Source organism: Typopeltis vanoorti, chromosome 19 (assembly GCF_054136105.1).
Source record: "Typopeltis vanoorti isolate ZY-2024b chromosome 19, IOZ_Tvanoo_1.0, whole genome shotgun sequence".
Taxonomy (NCBI): domain Eukaryota; kingdom Metazoa; phylum Arthropoda; class Arachnida; order Uropygi; family Thelyphonidae; genus Typopeltis; species Typopeltis vanoorti.
Window position 1 is genome coordinate 99720682 of NC_143567.1, and position 23982 is coordinate 99744663.

Below are 23982 nucleotides of genomic sequence, written 5' to 3' on the forward strand. Positions count from 1 at the left end.
ATTCAATTTAGTCAGGGAATCTTGCAGACTTGTAGCAGATTTATTTAGAATTATAACATCGCCCAAATAAAGCAGATAGCTGACATTAACATCTCCAATTTTGATATCAGATTTAATACCACTTTCCTTCATATTGTAATCCATATAGATAATGAATAACAGTGGGGATAATGTACATCCTTATCTGACACCAGATTTAACATTAAACCATCTTTCTGTATTTAATGTGTTTAAGTCAGCAGTTAGCATTGAAGGCTTACATCTCAAATAAAGACTAAGTATTGCTTGATATAATGTCCTGTTGACCATACAACTGTAGTGTTTTGAATAGGTTCTCTCTTGACACTTTTTCATATGCCTTTTCCAATTCAGGGCATCGTTTGTTTAAACAGGCAATGCCTCAGCCAGCATGAAATTCTGTCATGGTGTACCATCATTCTATATTTTGGTTTAAGCCAATAAGAATACAATTTGGACAGTTAAATCCCAAATTGCCAGCCCATCCTTGTCCATTTATTATCCAGGTAGATACCTAACAGGGTGCACCACAAGAAGGTGAGGATGGGACATTAGGTCAGAAGCCCTGGTTGGTTCTCCACATTCTTTTAGAGGCTATGTGGAGGTCTCCTCTCAGTTATACTACTTTGACCCTTAAGCACCTAAATTTGTCAAATTTGTTATAGCTGTTATTAAATTTAGTTAGATAATCCTAGAGACTTGCACTACATGTGTTTAGGAGTAGAACATCATCTGCATAAAGCAAAGAGCTAAGTTGGACATCTCCAATTCTAATATCAGGTCTAATGTCACTTTCTTTCATAATGTGGTCCATATGGATTGTTATTATTAATATTATAGGCAACTCCAAGGAGTCTTTAGACTCATTGAGCAAGATCCTAAACATCGTGCCAAGAACTATCCAACATTTGCGCAATATGAGGTGGTATCAAAATGTTTCGAGACTAGGTTTGTAACATGCCAACAGATGGCAGCACAAGGCTGCACGCACAGTCACAGGGAGCACTTATCTTCATAAGTCAGTGTGCCAGAAGACATCGTCCTGTGTACATCGGGAGCTGTGCAACTGATGCTATTCTGCCCACCTGCGTTACCACATCTGCGATTTCATCATGGACAGCAAGTTAGAACAAAGAGCAAACATGAAATTCTGCATGAAACTGGGAAAATCTGCCACAGAGACGTTTGACATGATTCGGCAAGTTTATGACGATACTACAATGAGTCATTCAAGGTATTTTGAGTAGCACGCGTGCTTCAAGAGCAGAAGAACATCACTGGAAGACGATGAGTGATCAGGAAGACCTTCAACAAGCTCAACCCCCCCAAAATGTCGAAACCATTCAGCAACTTGTGAATGTGGATCGTCGGAAAACACTCCACAACATTGCTGCCATTGTCAGTGTGTCATATGGAAGTCCAGGCAATCCTCACATGTGATTTGAACATGCGGCGTGTTGCTGCCAAGTTCGTCCCCAGGCTGCTGACCCAGGAGCAGAAGGAACACAGTGTCGAAGTCTGCTAAGAACTCCGTCAGCATGCCGTGGATGACCCATCCTTCATGTCGAGGATCATTACCGGTGACGAAACTTGGGTGTACAGGTACGACCCTGAGACGAAGCAACAGTCTTCACAATGGAAGATCCCATCATCTCCATGACCGAAAAAGGTAAGGTAGGTTCGTAGCTTGACCAAGTGCATGCTCATCGTCTTTTTCGACATTCGTGGCATTGTGCATTGAGAATTCATCCTCAGGGACCAGACCGTCAATAGCAAGTTCTACTGCCAGGTTTTAAGACATCTGAGGGAGGACATTCAGCAAAAGCGACCAGATCTGTGGTGCGCGAAAAACTGGATGCTCCGTGACGACAATGTACCCTGTCACTGAGCTCTCCTCACATGTGAGTTTCTTGCCAGAAACAACATGATCTCACTGCCGCACCCAACCTACTCGCCAGATTTGGCTCCTGCAGGCTTAACCCTCTTCCCGAAGATGAAGATTCAGCTCAAAGGTCATCATTTTGACACCATTGCGGAGATCCAGTGCGAATCGCAGAAGGTGCTTGACATGCTTCAAAAAGAAGACTTCCAGGACACATTCCAGAAGTGGCAAGAACGCTGGGAGCGCTGTATTGATATGCAAGGGGACTATTTTGTAGGTGAGAGTGTGTAAATGTAGATAAAGTAATTTCTCGTAAACAGAGCTAGTCTCGAAACTTTTGATACCACCTCGTATCTATAATACTTTGCTTTGAACTTATTCACAGTCATGTCATACACAACAGACATGGGCAACATATTCCACTCATTCACTACTCTCCAAGCAAAAAACTGTTCTAACACCCTTGCTAAACTACACTGCTACTCAGTTTGAATGGATGGCTCCTAGATCTCTCACCAACACACATGTTCTGAAAAATTTCCTCTGAATTAATCTTGTAAAAACTCCTCAGTAATTTGCATGTCTCAATCATATCACCCATTTTCTGTCTATCATCCAGTTTCTGTAATCCACAAATCTTCAACCTGTTCTCATAAGGTTCATTCTGCAGACCTGCTACCATCTTGGTCGCTCGCCTCAGATCCTCTCCACCTCCTCCTCATCAAGGCTCGATAAAGAGGAACAATAACCTGCTTATCTCTGCTCGTCAAAGTATTATTCAGTAACCAAGTGATCTGATGAGCTGCTTTAGCCACTTTTGCTATGTGCGCTTAAACTTTAACTCCCTATCCTCTAACACTCCCAAGTCTGGCTTTGTCAATATCCTGGAGTACAGTTACACCAATGTAGTATACAGCTGATAATCTTTTCACCCCAAAATGCATAACCTTACACTTTACCACATTAAACTGACATCCATTTTCCTTTGTCCAGTCTGCCAGTCTATCCAAATCATGCTGCAAAATTTTGACATAATGTGTATTAACTATTTCTCTATCCAACTTTGCATCAACAAACAACTGAACAGTTCCCCTCATATCCTTTCCTATATCGTTAATGAACAAATTAAACAGTAGCGATCCAAGAACAGAACCCTGTGGCACACCACCAATCACAGGCCTTCTTTTGGACTCTACTCCTGAATAAACTACTCTGATATCTCTCCATCAACTATCCTCATATCCATCTCACCCACCCTATATTCATCCCATGTGCTACAGTTTACTGATTAGAATTTCATCTGGTAGCTTGTCAAAGGTGTTTGTAAAGTTCAGCAGTATCACTGTAAACCCATTACCTTTATCCAGATCAGCTGTCAATGTATTAGAAAACATGAGCAAGTTACTGAGGCATGACTTACCCTTCACAAAGCCATGCTTCTCCCTCCCCTCTCCCCATACAGTATCCCATTTCCATCTATCCATTCCTGTATTTTGCCCTTGACTAACTTCTCCAATACTTTGAAAACAACTCCTGATATGCTGATCAGTCAGTAATTTGCTACATCAGTCTTGGAGTCCCCTTTATGCAGTGGAACTGTTTTCCCCTCTTTCCACTTCCTTGGGACTAACCCAGAGCTGAGACTTAGATTAAACAGTATGGTCAAGGACACTGACAATTCCCTCACTGCTTCATTTAAAACTCGAGCTGATATACCATTCAATCCTAGCTGTGTTCACATTAATATTCTATAATATGTTATGTACCTGGGTTTCATTTACCTCAGTTCCTGTATAAGTCTTTGGCTCTCATTCCTGCAATATCACCACCTGGATGATATACTCTTGTAAAGTGTTCACTTAGTAATCCTACTATTTCGATTGATTTAGTTACCTCCCTACCATTGGCATTCTTAAAATCATTCTGCCATAAATACATTCCTTCTTTTACTTGCAGCATATTGAAAGAACTGTTTGGAATTCTCTTTAGCGTGCATTGCTAACTTCCTTTCATAATCTGTTTTTGCCTTTCTTACCACACTAGTTATCCTTCTGGCCTGTGCCTTGTACTGTTCATGTGCCTGCAAGTCACCTTTCTCCTTAAATTCCCTCCACAATTGTTTCTTTTTTGCAGCTCCAGCTTGATCATGATGATGATATTCATCCATTTAACTCCTACTTGATTTACTCTCCTGACTCTAAGTATGCCATCTGCCATTACTGCCCTCAATTTTTTTTTTTTTTTGTTGAGCCCATACACGAGAGAACCTATAATACATTAGTACTGTGTATGGGTTGGGAAAGAAGGTACTTGTTCACATTAGATTTGAATGACTGTTGATTGTATTCCATAGGGAACACATCAAGAGGAAGGCTATTCCATAGTATAGCAGTTGCAGGGACGAAGGAGGAGGAGAAGAAATTTGTTCTGTGGGTTTCAAGGTGCACTGTGTAGGTATGTTGAGCAGCAGCTACATGTGTTCCAATGAGCTTAGAACTAAGTAGGGGAATTATTGATGCTATTTCAGATGAACATTTTCCATGGAAATATTTGTAGAAGATACATAGTGCAGAGACCGATCGCGTGTATGAAAGTGGGGGGAGTGAGTTGGGTCATTAATAAGTCTGATTGCTCTCCTCTGTATGGAGTCAAGCAATTTGAGGGAGCCTTTGGGGGCTTCACCCCATATGTGGAAGCAGTATTCAATGGTTGGTCGGATTTGTGATTTGTATAAGGTTAATAATAAGGTTCAGTGGTGAAGTAACGTTTTGAGCAAAAGAGAAATCGTAGTTTTTTAGAAGCTGAGGATGCAATGGTTGTTACGTGTTTATGCCAGGAGAGACTTGATGTCAGGGTAATTCCAAGAAGAGAAATCTCAGATTGTCTGGAAATTTGGGTATTGTCAAAAACAATACTGGGAGAAACTGGTTCTTTTTTTATAAGAAATGAGACAGTACTGGGTTTTATTTACATTAAAATTGACTAGGTTATCTGAACCCCATTGGAGAATGGATTGGAGGTCTGAATTGAGGGGCTGTGGTGATTGCTGTTCTGTAGGTTGAGGTGAGTTGTGTGGAGTAAGGTTTATCAAAAGAAAGGGAGGAGTGCAATGTGCTGCCATCTGCAAAACTGTATATTGAGTTGGAGGTAAACTGAAGTAGGTCATTGATATATAGTAGGAAGAGGGTTGGTGACAGGACAGAACCTTGAGGAACCTCAGCATTAGTTGAGTGGTGAAAGAATAAGGTGCCATTAACCACCACACATAGTGAGCATCCAGACAGAAAGTTGGCAATCCAATTACAGAAGTGTTGAGATAGGCCAAACGATGGCAGTTTGCTTAGTAAGCCCTTGTGCCAGACCCAGTCAAACGCCTTGGAAATATCAAGCCCAGCCGCTTGTGATTCACCAAACTTCTCCATGGCATTTGACCAGAGATGGGTGACATATCTGAGCAGATCTGTTGATTGGCAGCTGTTTATTAGACAGGTAGCTTCAAGTTAGTGTAGGAGTTGGGAATTGATGATTTTTTCCATTACTTTAGACAGGACTGAGGTGAGCAAGATGGGGCGGTAGTTGAATGGCAGTGACTTGTCGCCATTTTTGGGAATGGGTTGAATATAGGCCAATTTCCAGGCTTTGGGATAGAAAGCAGTAGAGTAAGACAGTATTATAAGCGGCATAGGACAGGAGACAGTTCTGGTGTGCAAACCTTCAGGACAATTGGAGGAATGCCATCAGGGCCAGGAGACTTTTTTGTGTCTAATTTAGATAGTATTCAAATACTCCATTAGCACTTCCCATGCACTATCATCATCCAGTCCTTGCAGTTTTACATGCCATGGCACCAATCCAAGCAATCTTCTAAGCTTGCCATACTTACCAGTCCTATAATTCCTTATTTACCCCGTCTTAACTGATAATGAATAAGAGTAGAGATAATATACATCCTTGTCTTATCCCTGATTTTACATCAAACCATCTTCCTGTATTTCCTTCAATTCTAACTGTTGACTGACAATTTTTATATACACCAGGTATAATGTTCCATTTAGCCCATGTACTAGTCTTTTGAAAAACATTTCTCTGAGCACCTTATAGTATACCTTTTCTAGATCTACAAAACTTAAGTATAGATCCTTGTCATATTCTCACAATTTCTCAACTGTTTGTCTTAAAGGGAAAATCTGATTCTGACAACCTCTATTTGACCTGATCACAGCTTGTTCAAGTTTCTCTTCCACAATCTGTCTCAACCTCTTTTTAAGTATGCTTGCATAAATCTTACCTGGAACACTTAATAGAGAAATTCCTCTGTAATTCTCACATTCATCATTGTTCCCTTTTTTCTAAATGGGAACTATTAGAGATATACATCAATTATCAGGAATTTGACATTCTTACCAGGCCCTCTGAATTATGCAGTGTAGCCACTGCAAAACTTTTATACCTCCATACTGAAGCATTTCTGGTTGAATATCATCTACTCCAGCTGCCTTTCCACATTTCAAGTTTTTGACACCTTTATCTACCTCAAGTATTGATATCTACTTCTCTTTGCATTTCTCTTGAAAATGTTCTAGTATGGGTCTGTCACTGGTTGTTTCGTTTAACAGTCTTTCAAAATATTCACCATTATCATCTTAGTGTAATTAAATACTTCAATGTTTTACATAAATGAAAATGCTTATAAAACTGTTACATTATTTAAAAAATACAATTATCTTGCAAATAAAAGTCATTATATATTCCCTATATACAAGTAGCCTAGTCATGCAGATACTTCATTCGCAAACTTTGTCTTGCTAACGATTGGATAAAGGATTAAACAAGAATATAATTTCTTGGCATCTTTAATTTAATTTATAACTTAGTGAAAAAACATTTAATATTGAAAATGTTACTAATACATGACTCTCAAAAAGTTGACACAGTAGCTAATGTAAGTAATCATATATTAGAAATGAATAGTGATCTTTATCATATTTTGGTACTTTATTTTATTTATATAAGAATCGTTTATTTTTTTTTAGATGATACACAATACCAACTTTATAAGTATCTTTTGAAAACTCTGTGTAGTGAAATTGCCAACATGTTAGTTAATTCGTTAGCCATTGAGAATGGGCTAAGTAATGAAAATGACTTAAACTCTACTCTCACCCCTGAGGTACGTAGTATTTTAATAAAATATATTTGTACAATTTCTTTATCATAAAAATAGTATAAACATTTGTTAAAATAAATGTTTCATTACAGTTGTGAGTTATTTCTTAAATTTGAAATTTATCAAAATAAAGATAGTAGAAGCGCTTTAAATCTCTTAGTGCAATCATAGGGTTATTTAATAGTAACTGCTGATTGCACTACTGACTTTGAACACACAAAAATGTGTTTCATCTGTGTGTGTGTGTGTGTGTGTGTGTGTGTGTGTGTGTGTGTGTGTGTGTGTGTGTGTGTGTGTGTGTGTGTGTGTGTGTTTATCCCACACATGAGAGGTACAAGAAGCCATAGCACATCAGTCCCATTTGTGAGGTGCAGATAAAGGTTGAGAAAGAAGAAACCTATTGACATTCTTCTTAAACAGCTGCAAGTTGATTCTGTGGGGAAATGTATCATGGGGAAAGCTGTTCCAGAGGATAGTGTTAGGTGGAATAAATGAGAAAGAGAAGCAGGTACAATGTTTGCAGTTGTACTGTAAAGGGATGTTAGATAGCTGCTCTTCTTTTTTTTTTTTTGTTACTCCAGTGAAATGGAATGATATTTCCATTAATGAAAATTATCATTAATCAATTGAATATCTTCCCCTCAATCATTCCTTACATCATTAATATACAAAATTAAAGAGTGGTGGGACTGGTACAGAGTTTCAAGGTACTCCACTGGTGACCTCATTTGCATAGATTCAACTTCAGCCTTTACTGTTCTCTGGCATCTGTTAGGTATTGGTAACTCCTCCTCACCCTCCAACTAACTTATCTAATAGTTTTTCATGTGATATTCTGTCAGATGTGTGTACATTATCCAGCAGTATCATGGTGTAGCCATTTCCTTTATCAGATTGCATTGCATTTTATTATAAAATGCAAATAAATTAATAAAGTATCTTCCCTTTACAGAGCTATGCTGTCTACCACAGAATGTCATTAATATCCACCCATTTTCTTAAATTTTGCCTTCAACCACCATACCTAAGATACTAATTGTTTTGCAGTTTGCTACTTTTGTCTTGTAGTCTCCTTTATGCAATGGAACTATTTTGCTTTTTTTCATCTTACTTGGAAACTTGCCTGAGCTCAGACTTAAAGAACTTGTTCAGAGGTACGAGGATGGTCTGAAAAATTCTCAGCCTAACTTATAATTTCAAAATTATTTTTATTTTTCAACATAACCTCCCTTAAGACTAATACAGTTATTCCAACGATGCTCCTGTGCCATTATCCTGTCCCTGTAGTGGTACTCAGTAAGATCTGCAAAATACTCCTCTACAGCTGCAATCACCTCTTGATTCGAAGAAAAATGCTGACCATTGACCATTGCTGCAGACCAAGGAGCACAGAGGGCGGGACAAGGGGATGTTGAGACAGTTCAGCGTGGCAAGTGCAAGAAGAACAATCGTTATGGGAGATTTTAACCACAGCAGTATAGATTGGGGAAAGAAAGATGCATGTAGCAATAAGGGAATGGAATTTTTAGAATTGTTGAGGGACAAATGTCTTAGGCAACTTGTAACAGAGGGAACAAGAGGTTTAAAAGTTTTGGATTTGGTTATAGCATCAGAAGAGCTGATAATAACTGAGATGACATCTCTGCCACCAGTTGGAGAGAGTGACCATATGGTTTTGAATTGGAAAATTAATAGACATGCAGGAGTATCAAAGAGACAGGAACGTATGTGGAATTATAAAGCAGGTGATTATAATAGTCTTAGAACGTCAACTTGGGGAACTTTCGTGGGGGGAGGAATTGGAAGGCCGGGATATCATTAGTGCTTGGGGAAATTGTGAAGGAATATTTGTTAACAGCAATGGTAAGCTGTATTCCACAAGTGAAGAACAGGACACAATTTGGAGTAAAGTGGATGACAAACAATATTAAAGAGGAGCTACATTTGAAAAAGAGGCTATGGAAGAGATATAAGGAGACAGGTGAAGAGAAGATGCATGAAGAATATAAGACACAGGCCAGAAGAGTGATTAGTATGGTAAGGAAGGTGAAACTGGAATAGGAGAAAAAATTGGCCCTTTGATCTAAGGAAAATCCTAGGGAATTTTTAGCTATGTGGCCAGTAGGAGGAGAAATGACTGTGGAAGAATGACATTGTGTGGGATAAAAATGGGAATAGAGTGACTGATGCAGATGACATAGTGGAATTTTTCAATGAACACTATTGGTGTATTTCATCCTGGAGGAGTAAATTTGAATACTAGAGGGATAGGGCAGGTTTAGAGGTGCAGGAGGAGAGCGTATCCCAAATACTGAGGACCCTGGAGGTCAGGAAAGCTGTGGGATTGGATGGTATTTCACCACGAGTTTTGAGAGCATATGCTAAGACAGTGCCCTTGACCTAGCTTTTCAATGAAAGTCTGGCTGCGGGAAAGGTGCTCATGGAATGGAAGGAAGGTGACATTGCATAAGGGCGGTAGCATACTGGAAGTGTCTAATTATAGGCCAGTTTGTGTGTCATCAGTAGTTAGTCAGATCTTGGAGAAAGTAGTGAGGGAACCATATACAGCATTGGGCAGATGAGGGTAATGTTATCAGTGAGAGTTAACATGGATTTGTGAAGGGGCGCTCTTGTTTTAGCAATATGCTAGCCTTTTATGATAAAGTTACAAGAGCATTAGATGAGGGAAAGGCATATACTGCCATTTTCCTAGACTTAGCAAAGGCATTTGACAGGGAGCCACATAATAAGCTGATATTCAAGTTGCAGCACATGAGTCTGGATGTCAGATTGGTCAACTGGATTCAGGTTTGGCTCTCCGATAGGTATCAGAGAGTTGTGTATGGTGGAGCAATATCAAGGGGGCAAAAGGTTACAAGTGGGGTTCCACAAGGCTCATTACTGGGACCTATATTGTTTATCCTTTATATCAATGACATTGTCCGTGGATTGCAATTCAGTTGATTGCAGATGATGCAAAGCTGGGAAGGGTTATTAGTAATAGTGCTGATGTGGTAGCCCTGTAAGAGGATTTGATTAAGCTAGATAGATGGGCAAATGAATGGGGGTGTCAGTTTAATGCAGCAAAATAAAATATAAGGTCTTCAGGTTTGGGACACATCAATGGGACGCTGCATACTCTATGTGAGGAGTTAAACTGGAAGAAGTAAAGGAGACAAGAGATCTGGAGTTGATGATTGATAGAAACCTGAAATTTAGGGGGCGTATTGCAAAGGTATTGAAGGTAATGCAGAGGATTACTGCAATAATGAGAAGGACACTGACCTGCAGAGATAAAAGGGTTATCATTCCGTTGTATAAGACTCTGATCAGACCATACTTAGACTATAGTTCTCAGGTCTGGTTCCCAGGAATTGAAGGGGATAAATTAACTGTGGAAAGGGTACAAAGGCAGATAACAAAGATGGTGTCAGGACTGTACAATGTTAGTTATGATAATTGGCTGAGGAAGTGTGGACTGCAGAGTTTGGTGGATAGAAGAAGGAGGGGTGATATGATTGAGACTTTTAAACTGTTGAGAGGTGGTTACAGGGTTGACACTGAGGAGTTCTTTCGCTTGGTTGAACAGCGGGAAGGAGTCGTGACAAGGGGCCATCCCTGGAAGTTAACTTTGAGAAAGAGTTTGAGGAGTGGTTTCTTTGCATGGAGGGTGATTGAACCATGGAATGCATTGCCTGATGGAGTGGTGAGAGCAAGTACAGTCAATGCATTTAAAGAGTGGTATGATAGACTTTGTGTTTCCTAGGAGGGACCTCCCTTGATGAGTCTTGATAGACTTGTGTTTCTTAGAAAGGACCTCTCATGGTGAGTCTTTTGACTCCATGGAGGCCTGAATAACAATAATAATTGAGGAAGAGTTATAGGAAGAGATAGAAGTCAGAGGGAGCCAAATCTGGGGAATAGGGTGGATGTTGCAACAATTCATGGTGCAGACCCCTTAATGTTCCCATTCCCATTGCCAAAACACTTTTGTGGGTGCATTGTCCTGATGAAAGATGATTTTTTTCTTCTGCAAACCGGGTCTTTTCTCACGAATTTTTTTGTCTAGTCTAGTTAAAAGATCGGAATAATATTCCCGGTTATTCTTTTACTCTTTTCAAGATAATTAATAAACAAACTGCCTTTATTATCCCAAAACACTTATGCCATGACCTTTTCTGCTGATGGAACCGACTATGTCTTCTTTGGCACTGAACAACTGCATTCTGTCCACTGTTTGGATTCTCGTGTGTGTAAAGGTGAATCCAAGTCTCATTCATAGTAATAAATCGATGCACAAAATCAGTTTTATTTTTGTTAAAACGCTCCAAGCACTGTTTAGAGATTTTCATGTATGTTCGTTTTTGATCTGCTGTGAGCAAGCACTGTACCCATCTTGCACAAAGCTTTTTCATTTGCAATTCTTCATGCAAAATATATCCTACACGTTCCATTGAAATGTCTGTAGTCTCAGCAATTTCACACACTTGGACTCACTGGTCATCCAATACCATTGTCGAAAACAAAGGAGAAGAGTGCCCATAAGGGCACTAGTGGGTCAAGCTCTACGGACGTGTTTTGAAGAGCTCCTGATTCAGATAAGTTTTACTAGGAATAATTAAGTATATATGCATAATTGTTTAAGTAAGAGCGGCTGTAAACGTTGTACGCTACCGATATTATTAGTGTGGGTTTTTCTTTCTTGCTTAAACTAAATACGAAATCGTTAATATTAGACCTAGTAACCTGCAGAGAAAAAAAAAAAAAAAAAATGGCGGCGCCATTGTCATTCCATGATTTTAATTTGGATTTCAGTCGTTTCGTTAAGTATGAGGTCTGTTATATGTATTCCTTCGATTACATAAATGATTTGTGGATGTTTAGTGCGGATGGAAGAAGGGTGTGTGCGAAATGTGACCTGAACGAGGAATTGATGAATGCGAATATGAAGTTGATGACAGAAAGTGCTAGTACCGATTGTGTCGCAAGTGCACGTTTGAAAGAGAAGGATGGTTAGAAAGACAGGCGAAAAAATGTTAAAAAATCAGGATAAAAGAAAAAGAGCAATTTGACAACCGTAATGGATGCTAAAAGGGACGAAAGTGAGGCGGAAAGAAATGAAATTGAGAGAACGAATGAAAGTAGAAATGGCGTGATGCAGAAATCGCAAGTAAAAAAATCGAAAGAATGAATGATAGCGAAAAAAGAATGACTGATGGCGAAAGTTGGACGCATGTTGGAACGAAAGTACTGAACCAAAGAAAGATGAATGACAGTAAAAGTGAGAAGAATGATAGCGAAAGTTGGACGCATGTTAGTCCGAAAGTACGGAAACAAAGAAAGATATGCGAGAGTGAAAGTGAGAAGAATGATAGTGAAAGTTGGAAGTATGTTGGACCGAAAGTACGGAAACAAAGAAGGATGAATGAGAGGGAAAGTGAGAAGAGGGGGTCTAGAGTTAGAAAGATTTAATGATAGAGAGAATGTGTCGCGAGGTTCGGAAGATGAATTGGATTGGATGAAGCAAGAAATGAAATGGATGCGGAATGAAATTAAGAGAATTCAGGTCAAAACTATTAAAATAAATAATGATGGCATGAAAGAGTTAACAAAAGATGAGCGAGTGGTGTTGTATGGCGACTCCATTATTAAAGGTGTGCTAGAGGATAAAATGCACAAGGTATGTTTTCCAGGCGGTAAAATGAGTAGTGATTGAGGCATTGAATATGAGGTGGGAACGAGCAAAAGAGTTAATTGTATTAATTGGTACAAATGATTTGAGAGAGAACAAAGAGCATGTCAAAATGAATGTCAGGAGACTGCTTGGAAAGATAAAGGAGAATAGTGTGACAGGAAGGGTAGTCAGTGTGTTGCCTAGGTATGATTGTGGTGAAATGAGGCGGAGAGCAAGGATTATGAATGATATTCTGGCTGAAATGTGTGAGGAGATGGGGATACAGTTTGTTAATGTGTGGAATGAGTTTGAGGGATGAAGTGAGCTGTATGGGAGCGATGGACTGCATTTGAGTGGTTATGGTGTGAGTCGCTTGGAGAGACTGATGCTGGAAAGTGGAGAAGTGAATAGAGAGAATGAATCAGATCGAGTGGGGAGTGATGTGGAAGAGCAGGAGAGTAAGACAGGAGAGATTGTAAAAGTGGAAATGAATGGGGAAGTGAGTGGTATGAGTATAGAAAATGAGAGAATGGGTGTGCAAGAGGAGCAGGGAAACGGGGAGGCTCAGGGTGGACAGGGATACATAGCGTGAGAAAGGTGGATGCTCCAAGAGAAGGTGAGAGCATATGTAGGCAGGAAAGTAATGGGATGATCAGGGATCAAAAGGAAACAGATGGAATTGCAAAGGGTTCTAAAATGAAGAAGCAGAAAGGAAAATGGCCCCAGTCCAGCATGGAGAGATCACATCAAGTGAGTGGTATCAGTGGTACTAGCTGTAAATCCAGAAATGAGTTGTTGTGTTTGTATACCAATGCTAGAAGTATAAGAAACAAGGCGGATGAAATGGTTGCACTAATTGCGTCTGTGCACCCAGAGATTGTCGGAATAAGTGAGACATGGTTAGATGAGGATGACATCCTGACAGGAATAGAGATGGAAAGGTATGATGTGTTTCGTGAGGATAGAAGGGGTAAAAAGGGAGGGGGAGTGCTATTGATGATAGAGAAAGAGTTATGTCCATACAAGGTAGAGATGCAAGAGGGAAATGGGGCCAGTGGTTTTGAGGCAGTATGGTGTGAGATAGAGGCGAATAGAATCAAATACTTGGTGGGATGTTGTTATAGACCTGGTAATGTGGATGGTGGTGATAGTAAAATGCATAGTCAAATAAGCCAAGCAAATAAGAAAAGGATGATCATTATGGGTGATTTTAATTATGGCAATATAGACTGGAATGAAGAGATAGCAACCGGAAGTAAAGAAAATGAGTTTCTTGAGTTTTTGAGGGATAACTACCTCAGACAGTATGTAACAGAGGGCACAAGAGGATTAAGGGTCTTGGATTGGGTCATCTCATCGGAGGATGTAATTATCAATGAGGTATCAAATCATCCACCAACTGGTGAAAGTGACCATGAGGTGATTACTTGGGTGTTGCCAGCAGTGCAAGGACCCCTGTGAAAAAAGGGTATATGTGGAACTACAAGGGGGGTGATTATGAAGAGCTCAGGAGACAGCATACAGGTATAGCATGGAATGAGGAGTTAGCTGGAAAAGAGATCAATGCAGCATTGGGGGATTTTCACAAAATATTTAGTAGATGCAATGTCTAAATGTATACCATGGGTGAGAAGGTTAAATAAGGTAGGTGTGAGATGGATGAATAAAGAGATTAAGCATGCAATACAGAGAAAAAGGGCATTGTGGAGGCAGCATAAGAGAAGTGGAAGTAACCAATTTCATGAGGTCTACAAAGACCAGGCAAGGAGGGTGACTTGGTTGGTGAGAGTAGCTAAAGAGAGGTGTGAACAGCAGTTAGCTAATGAAGCTAAAAAGAATCCTAGGGAGTTCTTTCGATATGTAGCCAGAAAAAGAAAGAATGATTATGGAAGGATGACATTGATTGGAGGAAATGGTATAAAGACAGCTGTTGCAGAATGTGTGGTGGAGATACTTAATGAGCAGTTCATAAAGATCTTTCAATCTTGTGAATGTGACTTTATGGAGAGATTAAGAGCAGTTGATGATGGGGAGGAGAGACTGACTGTAAGTGAGCAAGAGGTGTTTGGGGAGTTGAGTAAACTAGATGTAAATAAGGCTGTGGGACTTGATAATATATCACCGCGTATTCTGAAGGAATGTGCCAGAGAGTTGACACCTGCCTTGACATATTTTTTTAATACGAGTCTTGCACTTGGTCAAGTTCCTAAAGAGTGGAAGGAGGGCAAGATTGTGCCACTTCATAAAGGAGGTGATCGAACTCAAACATCAAACTATAGGCCTATCTGTGTGTCAGGTGTTGTGGTTAAGTTGTTGGAGAAGCTTGTGAGAACTAGGATCCAGAGTTGGGTTGACAACAATGGTATAATCTTTGATGGACAGCATGGATTTGCTAAAGGGAGGTCGTGTTTTAGTAATCTACTTACTTATTACAATAAAGTGACTGCTTCCTTGGACAGAGGAGAAGGATACACAGTAATATACTTGGATTTCGCAAAAGCTTTTGATAGAGTACCTCATGATAAGTTGACAGTCAAACTAGAGCAGATGGGGTTGGATATTAGATTAGTGCATTGGCTATCTGATAGGTATCAACAAGTTGTGTATGGGGGTGCAATATCCAGGAAAAGGAAAGTCACTAGTGGAGTGCCTCAGGGATCTGTTTTAGGGCCATTACTATTTAACTTGTATATTAATGATATTGGCGAAGATTTGGATGGAGATATTCAGTTGTTTGCAGATGATGCAAAGTTGGGACGAACCATAAAGAGTAGTGAAGATGTTGTGGCCTTGCAAGAAGACTTGAATAAATTGAGTGATTGGGCAAGCAAATGGGGATGTGAGTTCAATGTTGCAAAATGTAAGGTTTTAAAATTTGGAAAACAAAGATGGGATGCAGAATTTATGCTTGGTGAGAATATATTGTTGGAAGTAGAGGAAATAAGAGATCTGGGGGTGATAGTGGATAAGGATCTAAAATTTAGAGGGCACATTGCCAAAATTGTGAAGACAACACAAAGACTTCTGGGAATGATGCGGAGGACACTGATGTGTAGAAGTAGGGAGATTCTTGTTCCATTGAATAAGGCTTTGATTAGACCACACATGGACTATTGTGCCCAGATTTGGTCATCTGGTTTTCAGAAGGATGAAGAGATGTTGGAAAGGGTCCAAAGGCGACTGACTAAGGTAGTTTCTGACCTCTGGAATGTCGAGTATGAGGAAAGATTGAAAAGATGTAATTTGCAGAGTCTAGTGGAGAGAAGGAAGAGGGGAGATATGATAGAGACCTACAAGTTGGTAAGGGGTTGTTATAGGATCAATGGTGGAGAAGTTCTACCGAGAATAGTGGGAGATCAGGGGAGAACCAGAGGTCATCCCTGGAAACTGTATAAAGAGGGTGTGAGTAGGGGAGTGAGAGGCAGGTTTTTTTTCGTGCAGAGTTGTGAGTGATTGGAATGCCTTGCCTGAGAGTGTGGTGTCTGCAAGGAGTTTGAATGTTTTTAAGACGCGGTATGGTGAGATGTGTGTGAGATAAAAGGACCTCCTAGATGAGTCTTTGACTCCATGAGGTCTTGTTTAATAATAATAATAATAAATGTTTATGAACTTCAAATGAATTTCTTTTGGCATTAAACCTTCTTTTACAAAGAATTTTATAACCACATGATACTCAATTTTATCCATTTCAAGGGATACAGATAATGCTTTTGCTTCTGACAGCTGTATAAAGCAAACTACTTGATAGAATGACTTGAAATTTCACATAGATGCTTATGACAGATGTACCAACTTTAGAAAAAAAAATCTTGCTGATAGTGTTGCTATCTATGGTCGAAGCTGAGACTACCCTCGTGCTGCCAGTTCTCTTGCACATTCTCATAACACAGGAGCCAGCATGCCATCCAATCCCACTGATCAATCTGCATTGATATTTTTCCATATGTTGAGCACTTCCAATTCATCTACCTCATTTCTAACATCAGTTTCTCTCCCATTGGCAACTGTAATATCACCAATTGGTTAATGTACTATAACCTTGCAAAGTGATCATTTAGTAACTGAAGGATAACTTTTTTATCAAAGTTATCCTTCCATAATTCTTCCTCTTACTTGCCACATAGCAAATAGAAAAAATGTAATATTTTCTTTATCATGCTTAGCTAATCTCTTTGATAATCTAATTTGGTCCTCCTTACCAAACCTTTCTTGCCTTCACTTTGTATCGCTTATGCTGTTCTGATCAGCTTTTTTTTCTTTATATTCATTCCTCAATGTTTTTTTTTCAACCCCTGCTTTATATTGCTACTGATCCATTTAATCCTTACTACTGCCCATGCAGTACCGACATTCTTTTGATGTTGCTTTTTATGACATGGTAATGCTCCAAGCTACCTCCTAAGTTTGTCATTCGTTATTAACCCTTTCTTACTGAGGATGATTGGATTGGATTGGATGATTGCCTTCTCTGATCAGAGTGAAGTGGTTACCATGGTTATGGATACATCTTCTGATGCAGTTACTAGATCTAGCACTCTCAAATCTTTGGTCACTCCATCACATGATCTTTCAAGTAATTTTTTTACAGCCCTTAGTTATTCCATCTTGCCATGCACCATTTCCTCTTCCAATTTGTGTCCTAGTAGTTGAAGTTCCCCATAATAATCTTCGGAGGGCAATAGTTGATAAAGATGATATAGATATTTTGCAGGATGACTTAAATAAATTAGCAGTGTGTGCAAAGGACAATGGTTATCAATTTAATGTTGTAAAATGAAAGGTAATGCACTTTGTGATGAATGGGTTACATATTTTGTATCATATTGATGGTACTAGATTACAGGAGATTGATGAGGCTAGGAATCTAGAAGTGATGGATAGAGATTTGAAATTCAGAGGACATATTGCAGGAGTTGGAAAATAGCTCAGATGATTACTTGTATGTTGAAGAAGAACACATTGACAAGTAAAGATAGGGAGGTTATTATCCCCTTTTTATAAGCCACATGTTGACTACTGCACACAGATTTGGTCACTTGCATTTCTAGGGAACAAGAAGATGGTGGTGAGGATTCAGAAACGAGTGACTAAGCTTTTGGCTAGTGTGTGGAATATTCCCTCTGAGGATAGATTGAAAGTGTGTGGGTTGCAGAGTTTAGCTGACAGGCGGAGGAGAGGGGTATGATAGAAACTTATAAAGTTACTAAATGTAGCAAGTAGAAGGTGTAGCATGGAAGTTAACTGGAAAAGAGATAAATGAACCTTGTGGGATATTCCAGAACTATTTAGTAGAAGCAATGTCTAAATGTATTCCCAAGGGTCAGAAGGTTAAATAACATAGGTGTGAATATTAGATTGAATATTAGATTAGTGCACTGGATTGGAGACTGGCTATCTGATAGGTATCAGCAAGTTGTGTATGGGGGAGCAATATCCCAGAAGAGATTGAGCATGCAATACACAGGAAAAAGACACTATGGAAGCAGCATAAGAGAAGTGGTAATAACCAATTCCATGAGAATTACAAAGATCAGGCAAGGAGGGTGACTTGGTTGGTAAAGGCAACAAAAGTGAAGTATGAGCAACAGTTAGCTAATGAAGCCAAACAAATCCTAGGGAGTTCTTTCAATATGTATCCAGCAAAAAAAGAATGATTATGGAAGGATGACATTGATTGGAGAAAATGGTATAAGGACAACTGCTGTGGTGGAAGATATAGTGGAGATATTTAATGATCAGTTCATAAAGTTCTTTCATTCTTGTGAATGTGACATCATGGAGAGTTTGAGAGCAGTTGATGATGGGGAGGAGAGACTAACTGTAAGTGAGCAAGAGGTATATGGGGAATTGAGCAAACTTGTATTAATAAGGCTGGGACTTGATAATATATCACCATGTATTTTGAAGGAATGTGCCAGGGAGTTGACATCTGCCTTGACATATTTTTTTAATATGTGTTTTGCACTGGGTTGAGTTCCAAAGGAGCACAAGATTGTGCAGCTTGATAAGGGATTTGATAGAACTCAAGCATGCAATTATAGGCCTATCTGTGTGTCAGGTGTTGTGGTTAAGTTGTTGGAGAAGCTGGTGAGAACTAGGATCCAGAATTGGGTTGACAACAATGGTATTATCTTTGATGAACAGAATGGATTTGCTAAAGGGAAGTTATGTTTTAATTTACTTATTACAATAAGGTGACAGCTTCTTTGGACAGAGGAGAGGAATACGCAGTAGTATACTTAGATTTTGCAAAGACTTTGATAGATTACCACATGATATGATAAGTTGATAGTCAAACTAGAGCGGATTGGGTTGGATATTAGATTAGTGCATTGGATTGGAAATTGGCTGTCTGATAGGTATCAGCGAGTTGTGTATGGGAGCAATATCCTGGAAGAGGAAAGTCACTAGTGGTGTGCCTCAGGGGTCTGTTTTAGGGCCATTGCCGTTTAACCTGTATGCTAATGATATCGGGGAAGATTTATTATTATTACAGGTATCTCCATGGAGTAGAATCATCGCAAGAGACCCAAACTATCAAAACATTATCTATTATATCTTTTCTTGAATTCATTTACAGACGAAAAACTCACAACTGAGTCAGGCAATGCATTCCACTCAGGGGATATTCAGTTGTTTACAGATGATGCAAAGTTGGGAACAAACTGTGAAGAGAAGCAGATATTCTGGCTTTACAAGAAGACTTGAATAGATTGAGTGAATGGGCGCTAGTTCAATGTTGCAAAATGGTTTTAAAATCAGGAAACAAAGATGGAATGTAGAATTTATGCTTGGTGGGGATATATTGTCGTAGATGGGGGAAATAAGAGATCTTGTGGTGATGGTGGATAAGGATCTAAAATTTAGAGGACACATTGCCAAAATTGTGAGAACACAAAGAATTCTGGGAATGATGTGGGGGACACTGACTTGATCTGGCAATTCATGATCATTTCTGTACTCATTTCTCCTAGGATGGCTAGGCATGCTTAATTGCTCTCTCCCAATATCTCTAGTTTCCATGATTTTGCACTTTCAACCTCTCATTGAACAACACTTTCTCTAGACATTGCTCCATTCAAATACCATATCTCAAGCATATACAAGTTCTTTTGTCCATCCAGTTCACTTCATACATTCTTAATCTGCAGCCATTCCTTGTCATCTTTTCATTGACTCATTAGCAATCATGTCTCTTGTTCTCAATTTGCTCTGCATCATACTGGAGCTGGAATATGTGCCACCTTAAAATTGTAATCTGTTAAGTGAATCGGAGGAAGATCATGTAGGTTCCTTTCTATCTGTGGCATAAAATCAGCCTGAGGAATTTTTTGTTAGAAGTGAACGAAATGAAAGTTCATGGGTTCTGAATAAAACATTCATTTTATCTTGGGTTTTTATGAGTCTGAAACAAGAAGAGTAGAAAATTTACACCTTCTTACAAAAAGTCTTGTAAAATCTTGTGCAAAATCTTAAGGAAACTTGAAACTTTTACATGAGATTTTTGTAGATTTTTCTAGACATATTCTCTAGAGATATGAAATATTACATATAAATCTTGAGGGGGGGGGGTAAAGTTCTTGATATAATATCTATGCTTTTAATAGAAATAAGAGCTCCATAGTTCACTCAGTTTTAACAAATCCTTGGATTGGAAAGACTGGTATTTGAATCCCATCTAGAATGTGAAGAACTTTTACCGTTGCTTTTCAATAGAAGTGAGGTAGCCAGTCTCTTGCAGAGGTGGAAAGATTTATCATTCCATTACAAGGCATCCGGCCAAGAGAGCATATGAAGTTTACACACACAAAAAAAAAAAAACATTTAAGCTAAAATTAATTACAAAAGAATATTTGGCAGATCATTGGTTTAAGAACCTATAAATATTGCAGATTATTATTATTATTATTATTATTATTATTATTATTATTATTATTATTACAAAAATATTATTTTTGGCCAGGTCATATTTGGCACAATGAAACTAGTTCAAAAGGAAGGATTTACTAGTACAATAAATCCTTGATTTAATGGACTTCAGATTTAACGGACAAAATTTCCAGTCCATATGTCACGTGAAAATTAACACCTTGTTAATTTTAAAATGCTTTTAACCAAGATTTGCTTATAATTAAATTATCAGATTATTTTTTGTTATTAATTTCCTGTTATTTTTAACAAATTTTGGCAAATAGGTCATCATATGCTGGAAAAATACTGTAGTAATTTAGCCGACATAAATGAGTCACTGCTCATAAAACATGTTCGGCGAATGATGAGGATGTGATCACACCAATCGCACTGTAATTGGTTCTTTTGTCACATGGCATGACTTTCTGTGGCAGTTTTATTACACACATTTTCATAATTTTAGGGAGTTAATTATAAGAAAACAGCAGAATTCAAAAGTTAAAAAAAAACTCGATAGTTTTTTCAAATCAGGATTACCTAAACCAAGCGCCTCAGCATCAAACATTAACTTATCTAAAAGTATGTGTAAAACAATTTTTTTGTTATTACAGTGCTAATATTAATAAAATTGCAGTATAATGTTACAGATATTTTTATTTAAAAAAATTCGTGATTTAACAGACACCCCTTAGCCCCTACTAGTCTGTTAAATCGAGGGTTTACTGTGAATAAAACTGCTCCTAATTTAAGCAGATCGGTTTTTCTATTGGTGTGGATTATATATATTTTCTCCAAGCTTGAGAAATCTGGTCTTACAGAACATAGTTGCTACTGACAACGGAAGCCTTTGAAATAACGCACAGAAAAAAAAAAATCTTCAAAAGTCCATCAAATTTCAGAAACTCTTCAAGGAATGCTATAAAGCACTTTGCAATAAATGTAATTTGAATTGCAGTGAGGATTTAAAATTTTCAAAATTTTGAGAAATAGTTCTGAACCCTCACTAATAATCTGATGATTATTTTAATATCATCATCAAATTCTTATTATGTTCCTTCAGAGAGTATACAGCATATGGCAATAATACTATTACGTAATAAAATTTACATTATCATTAACTTATCAACAATTTTTCTCCACATTAATTTTTTTGTCAGTACTATCTAATATATATCAGAACTTAGAAGCACTGTAAAAGACAGAAATATAACTGCATCAAACCATGTAGATTTTAGTCTTCCTCTGGATATATTTTTCCTACAATCTTAGCATCAAATGCCTCTTCCTCCTATTCACAAGGCTCTGCAACTTGCATTCTTTCAATCTGTCCTCGTACTCCACGTTTCAAAGACCACTACTACCTTTGTGAATCTTCTCTGTACTCTTTCCAACATATCCTTGTCACCATGAAAACCTGGCGACCAAATATGTCACTTATTTGTCTTCTATTTTGCAGTAACACCATGCCTATCTCCAATTCTATTGACTTTGAGATTCCCTCATTAAACCCTCATTATCTGAGTGAATACATACTAATAGGCTGTACAACAATGAGGTGAGAATTGGATGTGTGATTAGAAATCCTGTTTGATTCTCTGAATTCTTTATCTACTATGTTGAGGTCCCTTTGCCAATTACTTAGCTTGAATGCAGAAATCTGTCTGTAATTCTTACTTTTTTCATATACAAGCATATTTTTATAAATGATTGCTGAGAAAGCTGTGTTTCAGTCATCTTAGTTCAACCTTCTGCTGTAGATAACTTACAAATTATTGAATGGATATCTCTTGGTATCCTCTTAAAAAAAAATAAGTTCACTCTAGCTTCTTAGAGTTAAATAACTAACCCAAAAGTTATATTAGTTTCATTGATGGTAATTGACACGGAAATTTGTGTATGTTGTTACATTTGTCTTTCAATATTACATTTATTGTAGGCTAGGCAGAAGCTTATTAGTAAATTTCCCGGTAACTTAAAGGAACCACTGAATAAACTTCATAATTCTTTAAATGCTAAGGTAAGTTTATAAAAATTAACCTTTTATTATTATGAAATATCAGTCATATTTTTGTGTTTAATAATATTTGGTATTCTTTCCACTTGGTTATACTATAAATTAAAGATACCAAGAAATTATATAAAAAATATGACTTCTGCATTACTTCAACCTTAGTATCACCTCTGGGTCTGGCTCCCACTGATGAGACCTCAAGAAGGGTCAAAATCGGTCTGGGTAGTAGTGGCCCTTCCCATAATGCATAGCATTATACATGCCTGCAAGAATATATGCTTTACATTGTGGGATACTAATGCAAGTGATATGAAGTCATCAGCTTCTATATACAAGTTACCCCACTCCTCAAAATATTTCAGGCATAACTTTGCTTACACTTGGATATAGGATTAACCTCTCTACCGGTCATGGTGGATGAAATAGTTAGATCAAATTAGACTTGTTATCCATGTTATTCAATAGGTGTTACAGAATCATATCCAGATTTTGCTGGACGTCTATAGATGTCATGGCCAGTTGGGGTGTTAAACTAAGAATATAATTTCTTGGTATGTTTAGTTTAATTATGTTGTTTATTGATAAAGAATAATGCAGTTGCCTATTACTTTAACAAACTGCTGAAAAGTTCCATAGACACAATTATAGACTAGGAAGTTGGTTATTATTCATAACACTGCTTATAAAATCACTGGAAGAAAAAAATAAATAATCTATTGACTTATATTTTGCTCATTTTGAAAACAGCATCTTCAGAATCCAAATTACCACTGTAGTTAAGATGCACACAGCACTCATTTAAATTGTTGCAGCATAAAAGATTTTTTTTTATTTTCAATATTGTAGTTTTGTAATTGTTATTATTATTACTACTACTACTACTACTTAACACCTCCAGGGAGTCCAAAGACTCATCGAGGGAGGGCATCCACTCTAGAACTCTCTGTCTTCACCACTCCACCAACCACAACTTCTTCATCATCTACACCAATGCCATCTACAGACAAGCACAAACATCCATGCCCACGGCAGGATTCGAACTCGCAGCCTTTTGGCTGGAGAGCAGATATGCTAACCACTCGGCCAACCAGGCCGGTATTGTATTAAAAGAAAAATGACTACATTTGTAGGAAACATTTTTATTTCATGAAATGCACATTTTGTATTCATTTTTCTAAAGTAAAAAATTGTAGCACTCAACAAAAGGAGAGGGTTAACTGAAATGTTTGCTTAGGGCAGCAAAAAAACTACAGCTGGTTCTGGTTGTTTATACCATCAAGCACTATTATGAACAAAGTTCCATAAGTATGTACTGTGCT

At 38.1% G+C, this 23982-nt stretch overlaps 1 protein-coding gene across 1 annotated transcript in view; it reads left to right on the forward strand.

Annotated features, from left to right (window-relative positions):
• Positions 1-23982, forward strand: part of Ufl1 (UFM1 specific ligase 1) — a 430347-nt gene that overhangs the window by 332939 nt on the left and 73426 nt on the right. The window contains exons 13-14 of the mRNA XM_090408990.1: positions 6934-7070; positions 22589-22669. Coding sequence (XP_090265116.1) covers positions 6934-7070; positions 22589-22669 — 218 coding nt within the window. The remainder of the gene's footprint in view (positions 1-6933; positions 7071-22588; positions 22670-23982) is intronic.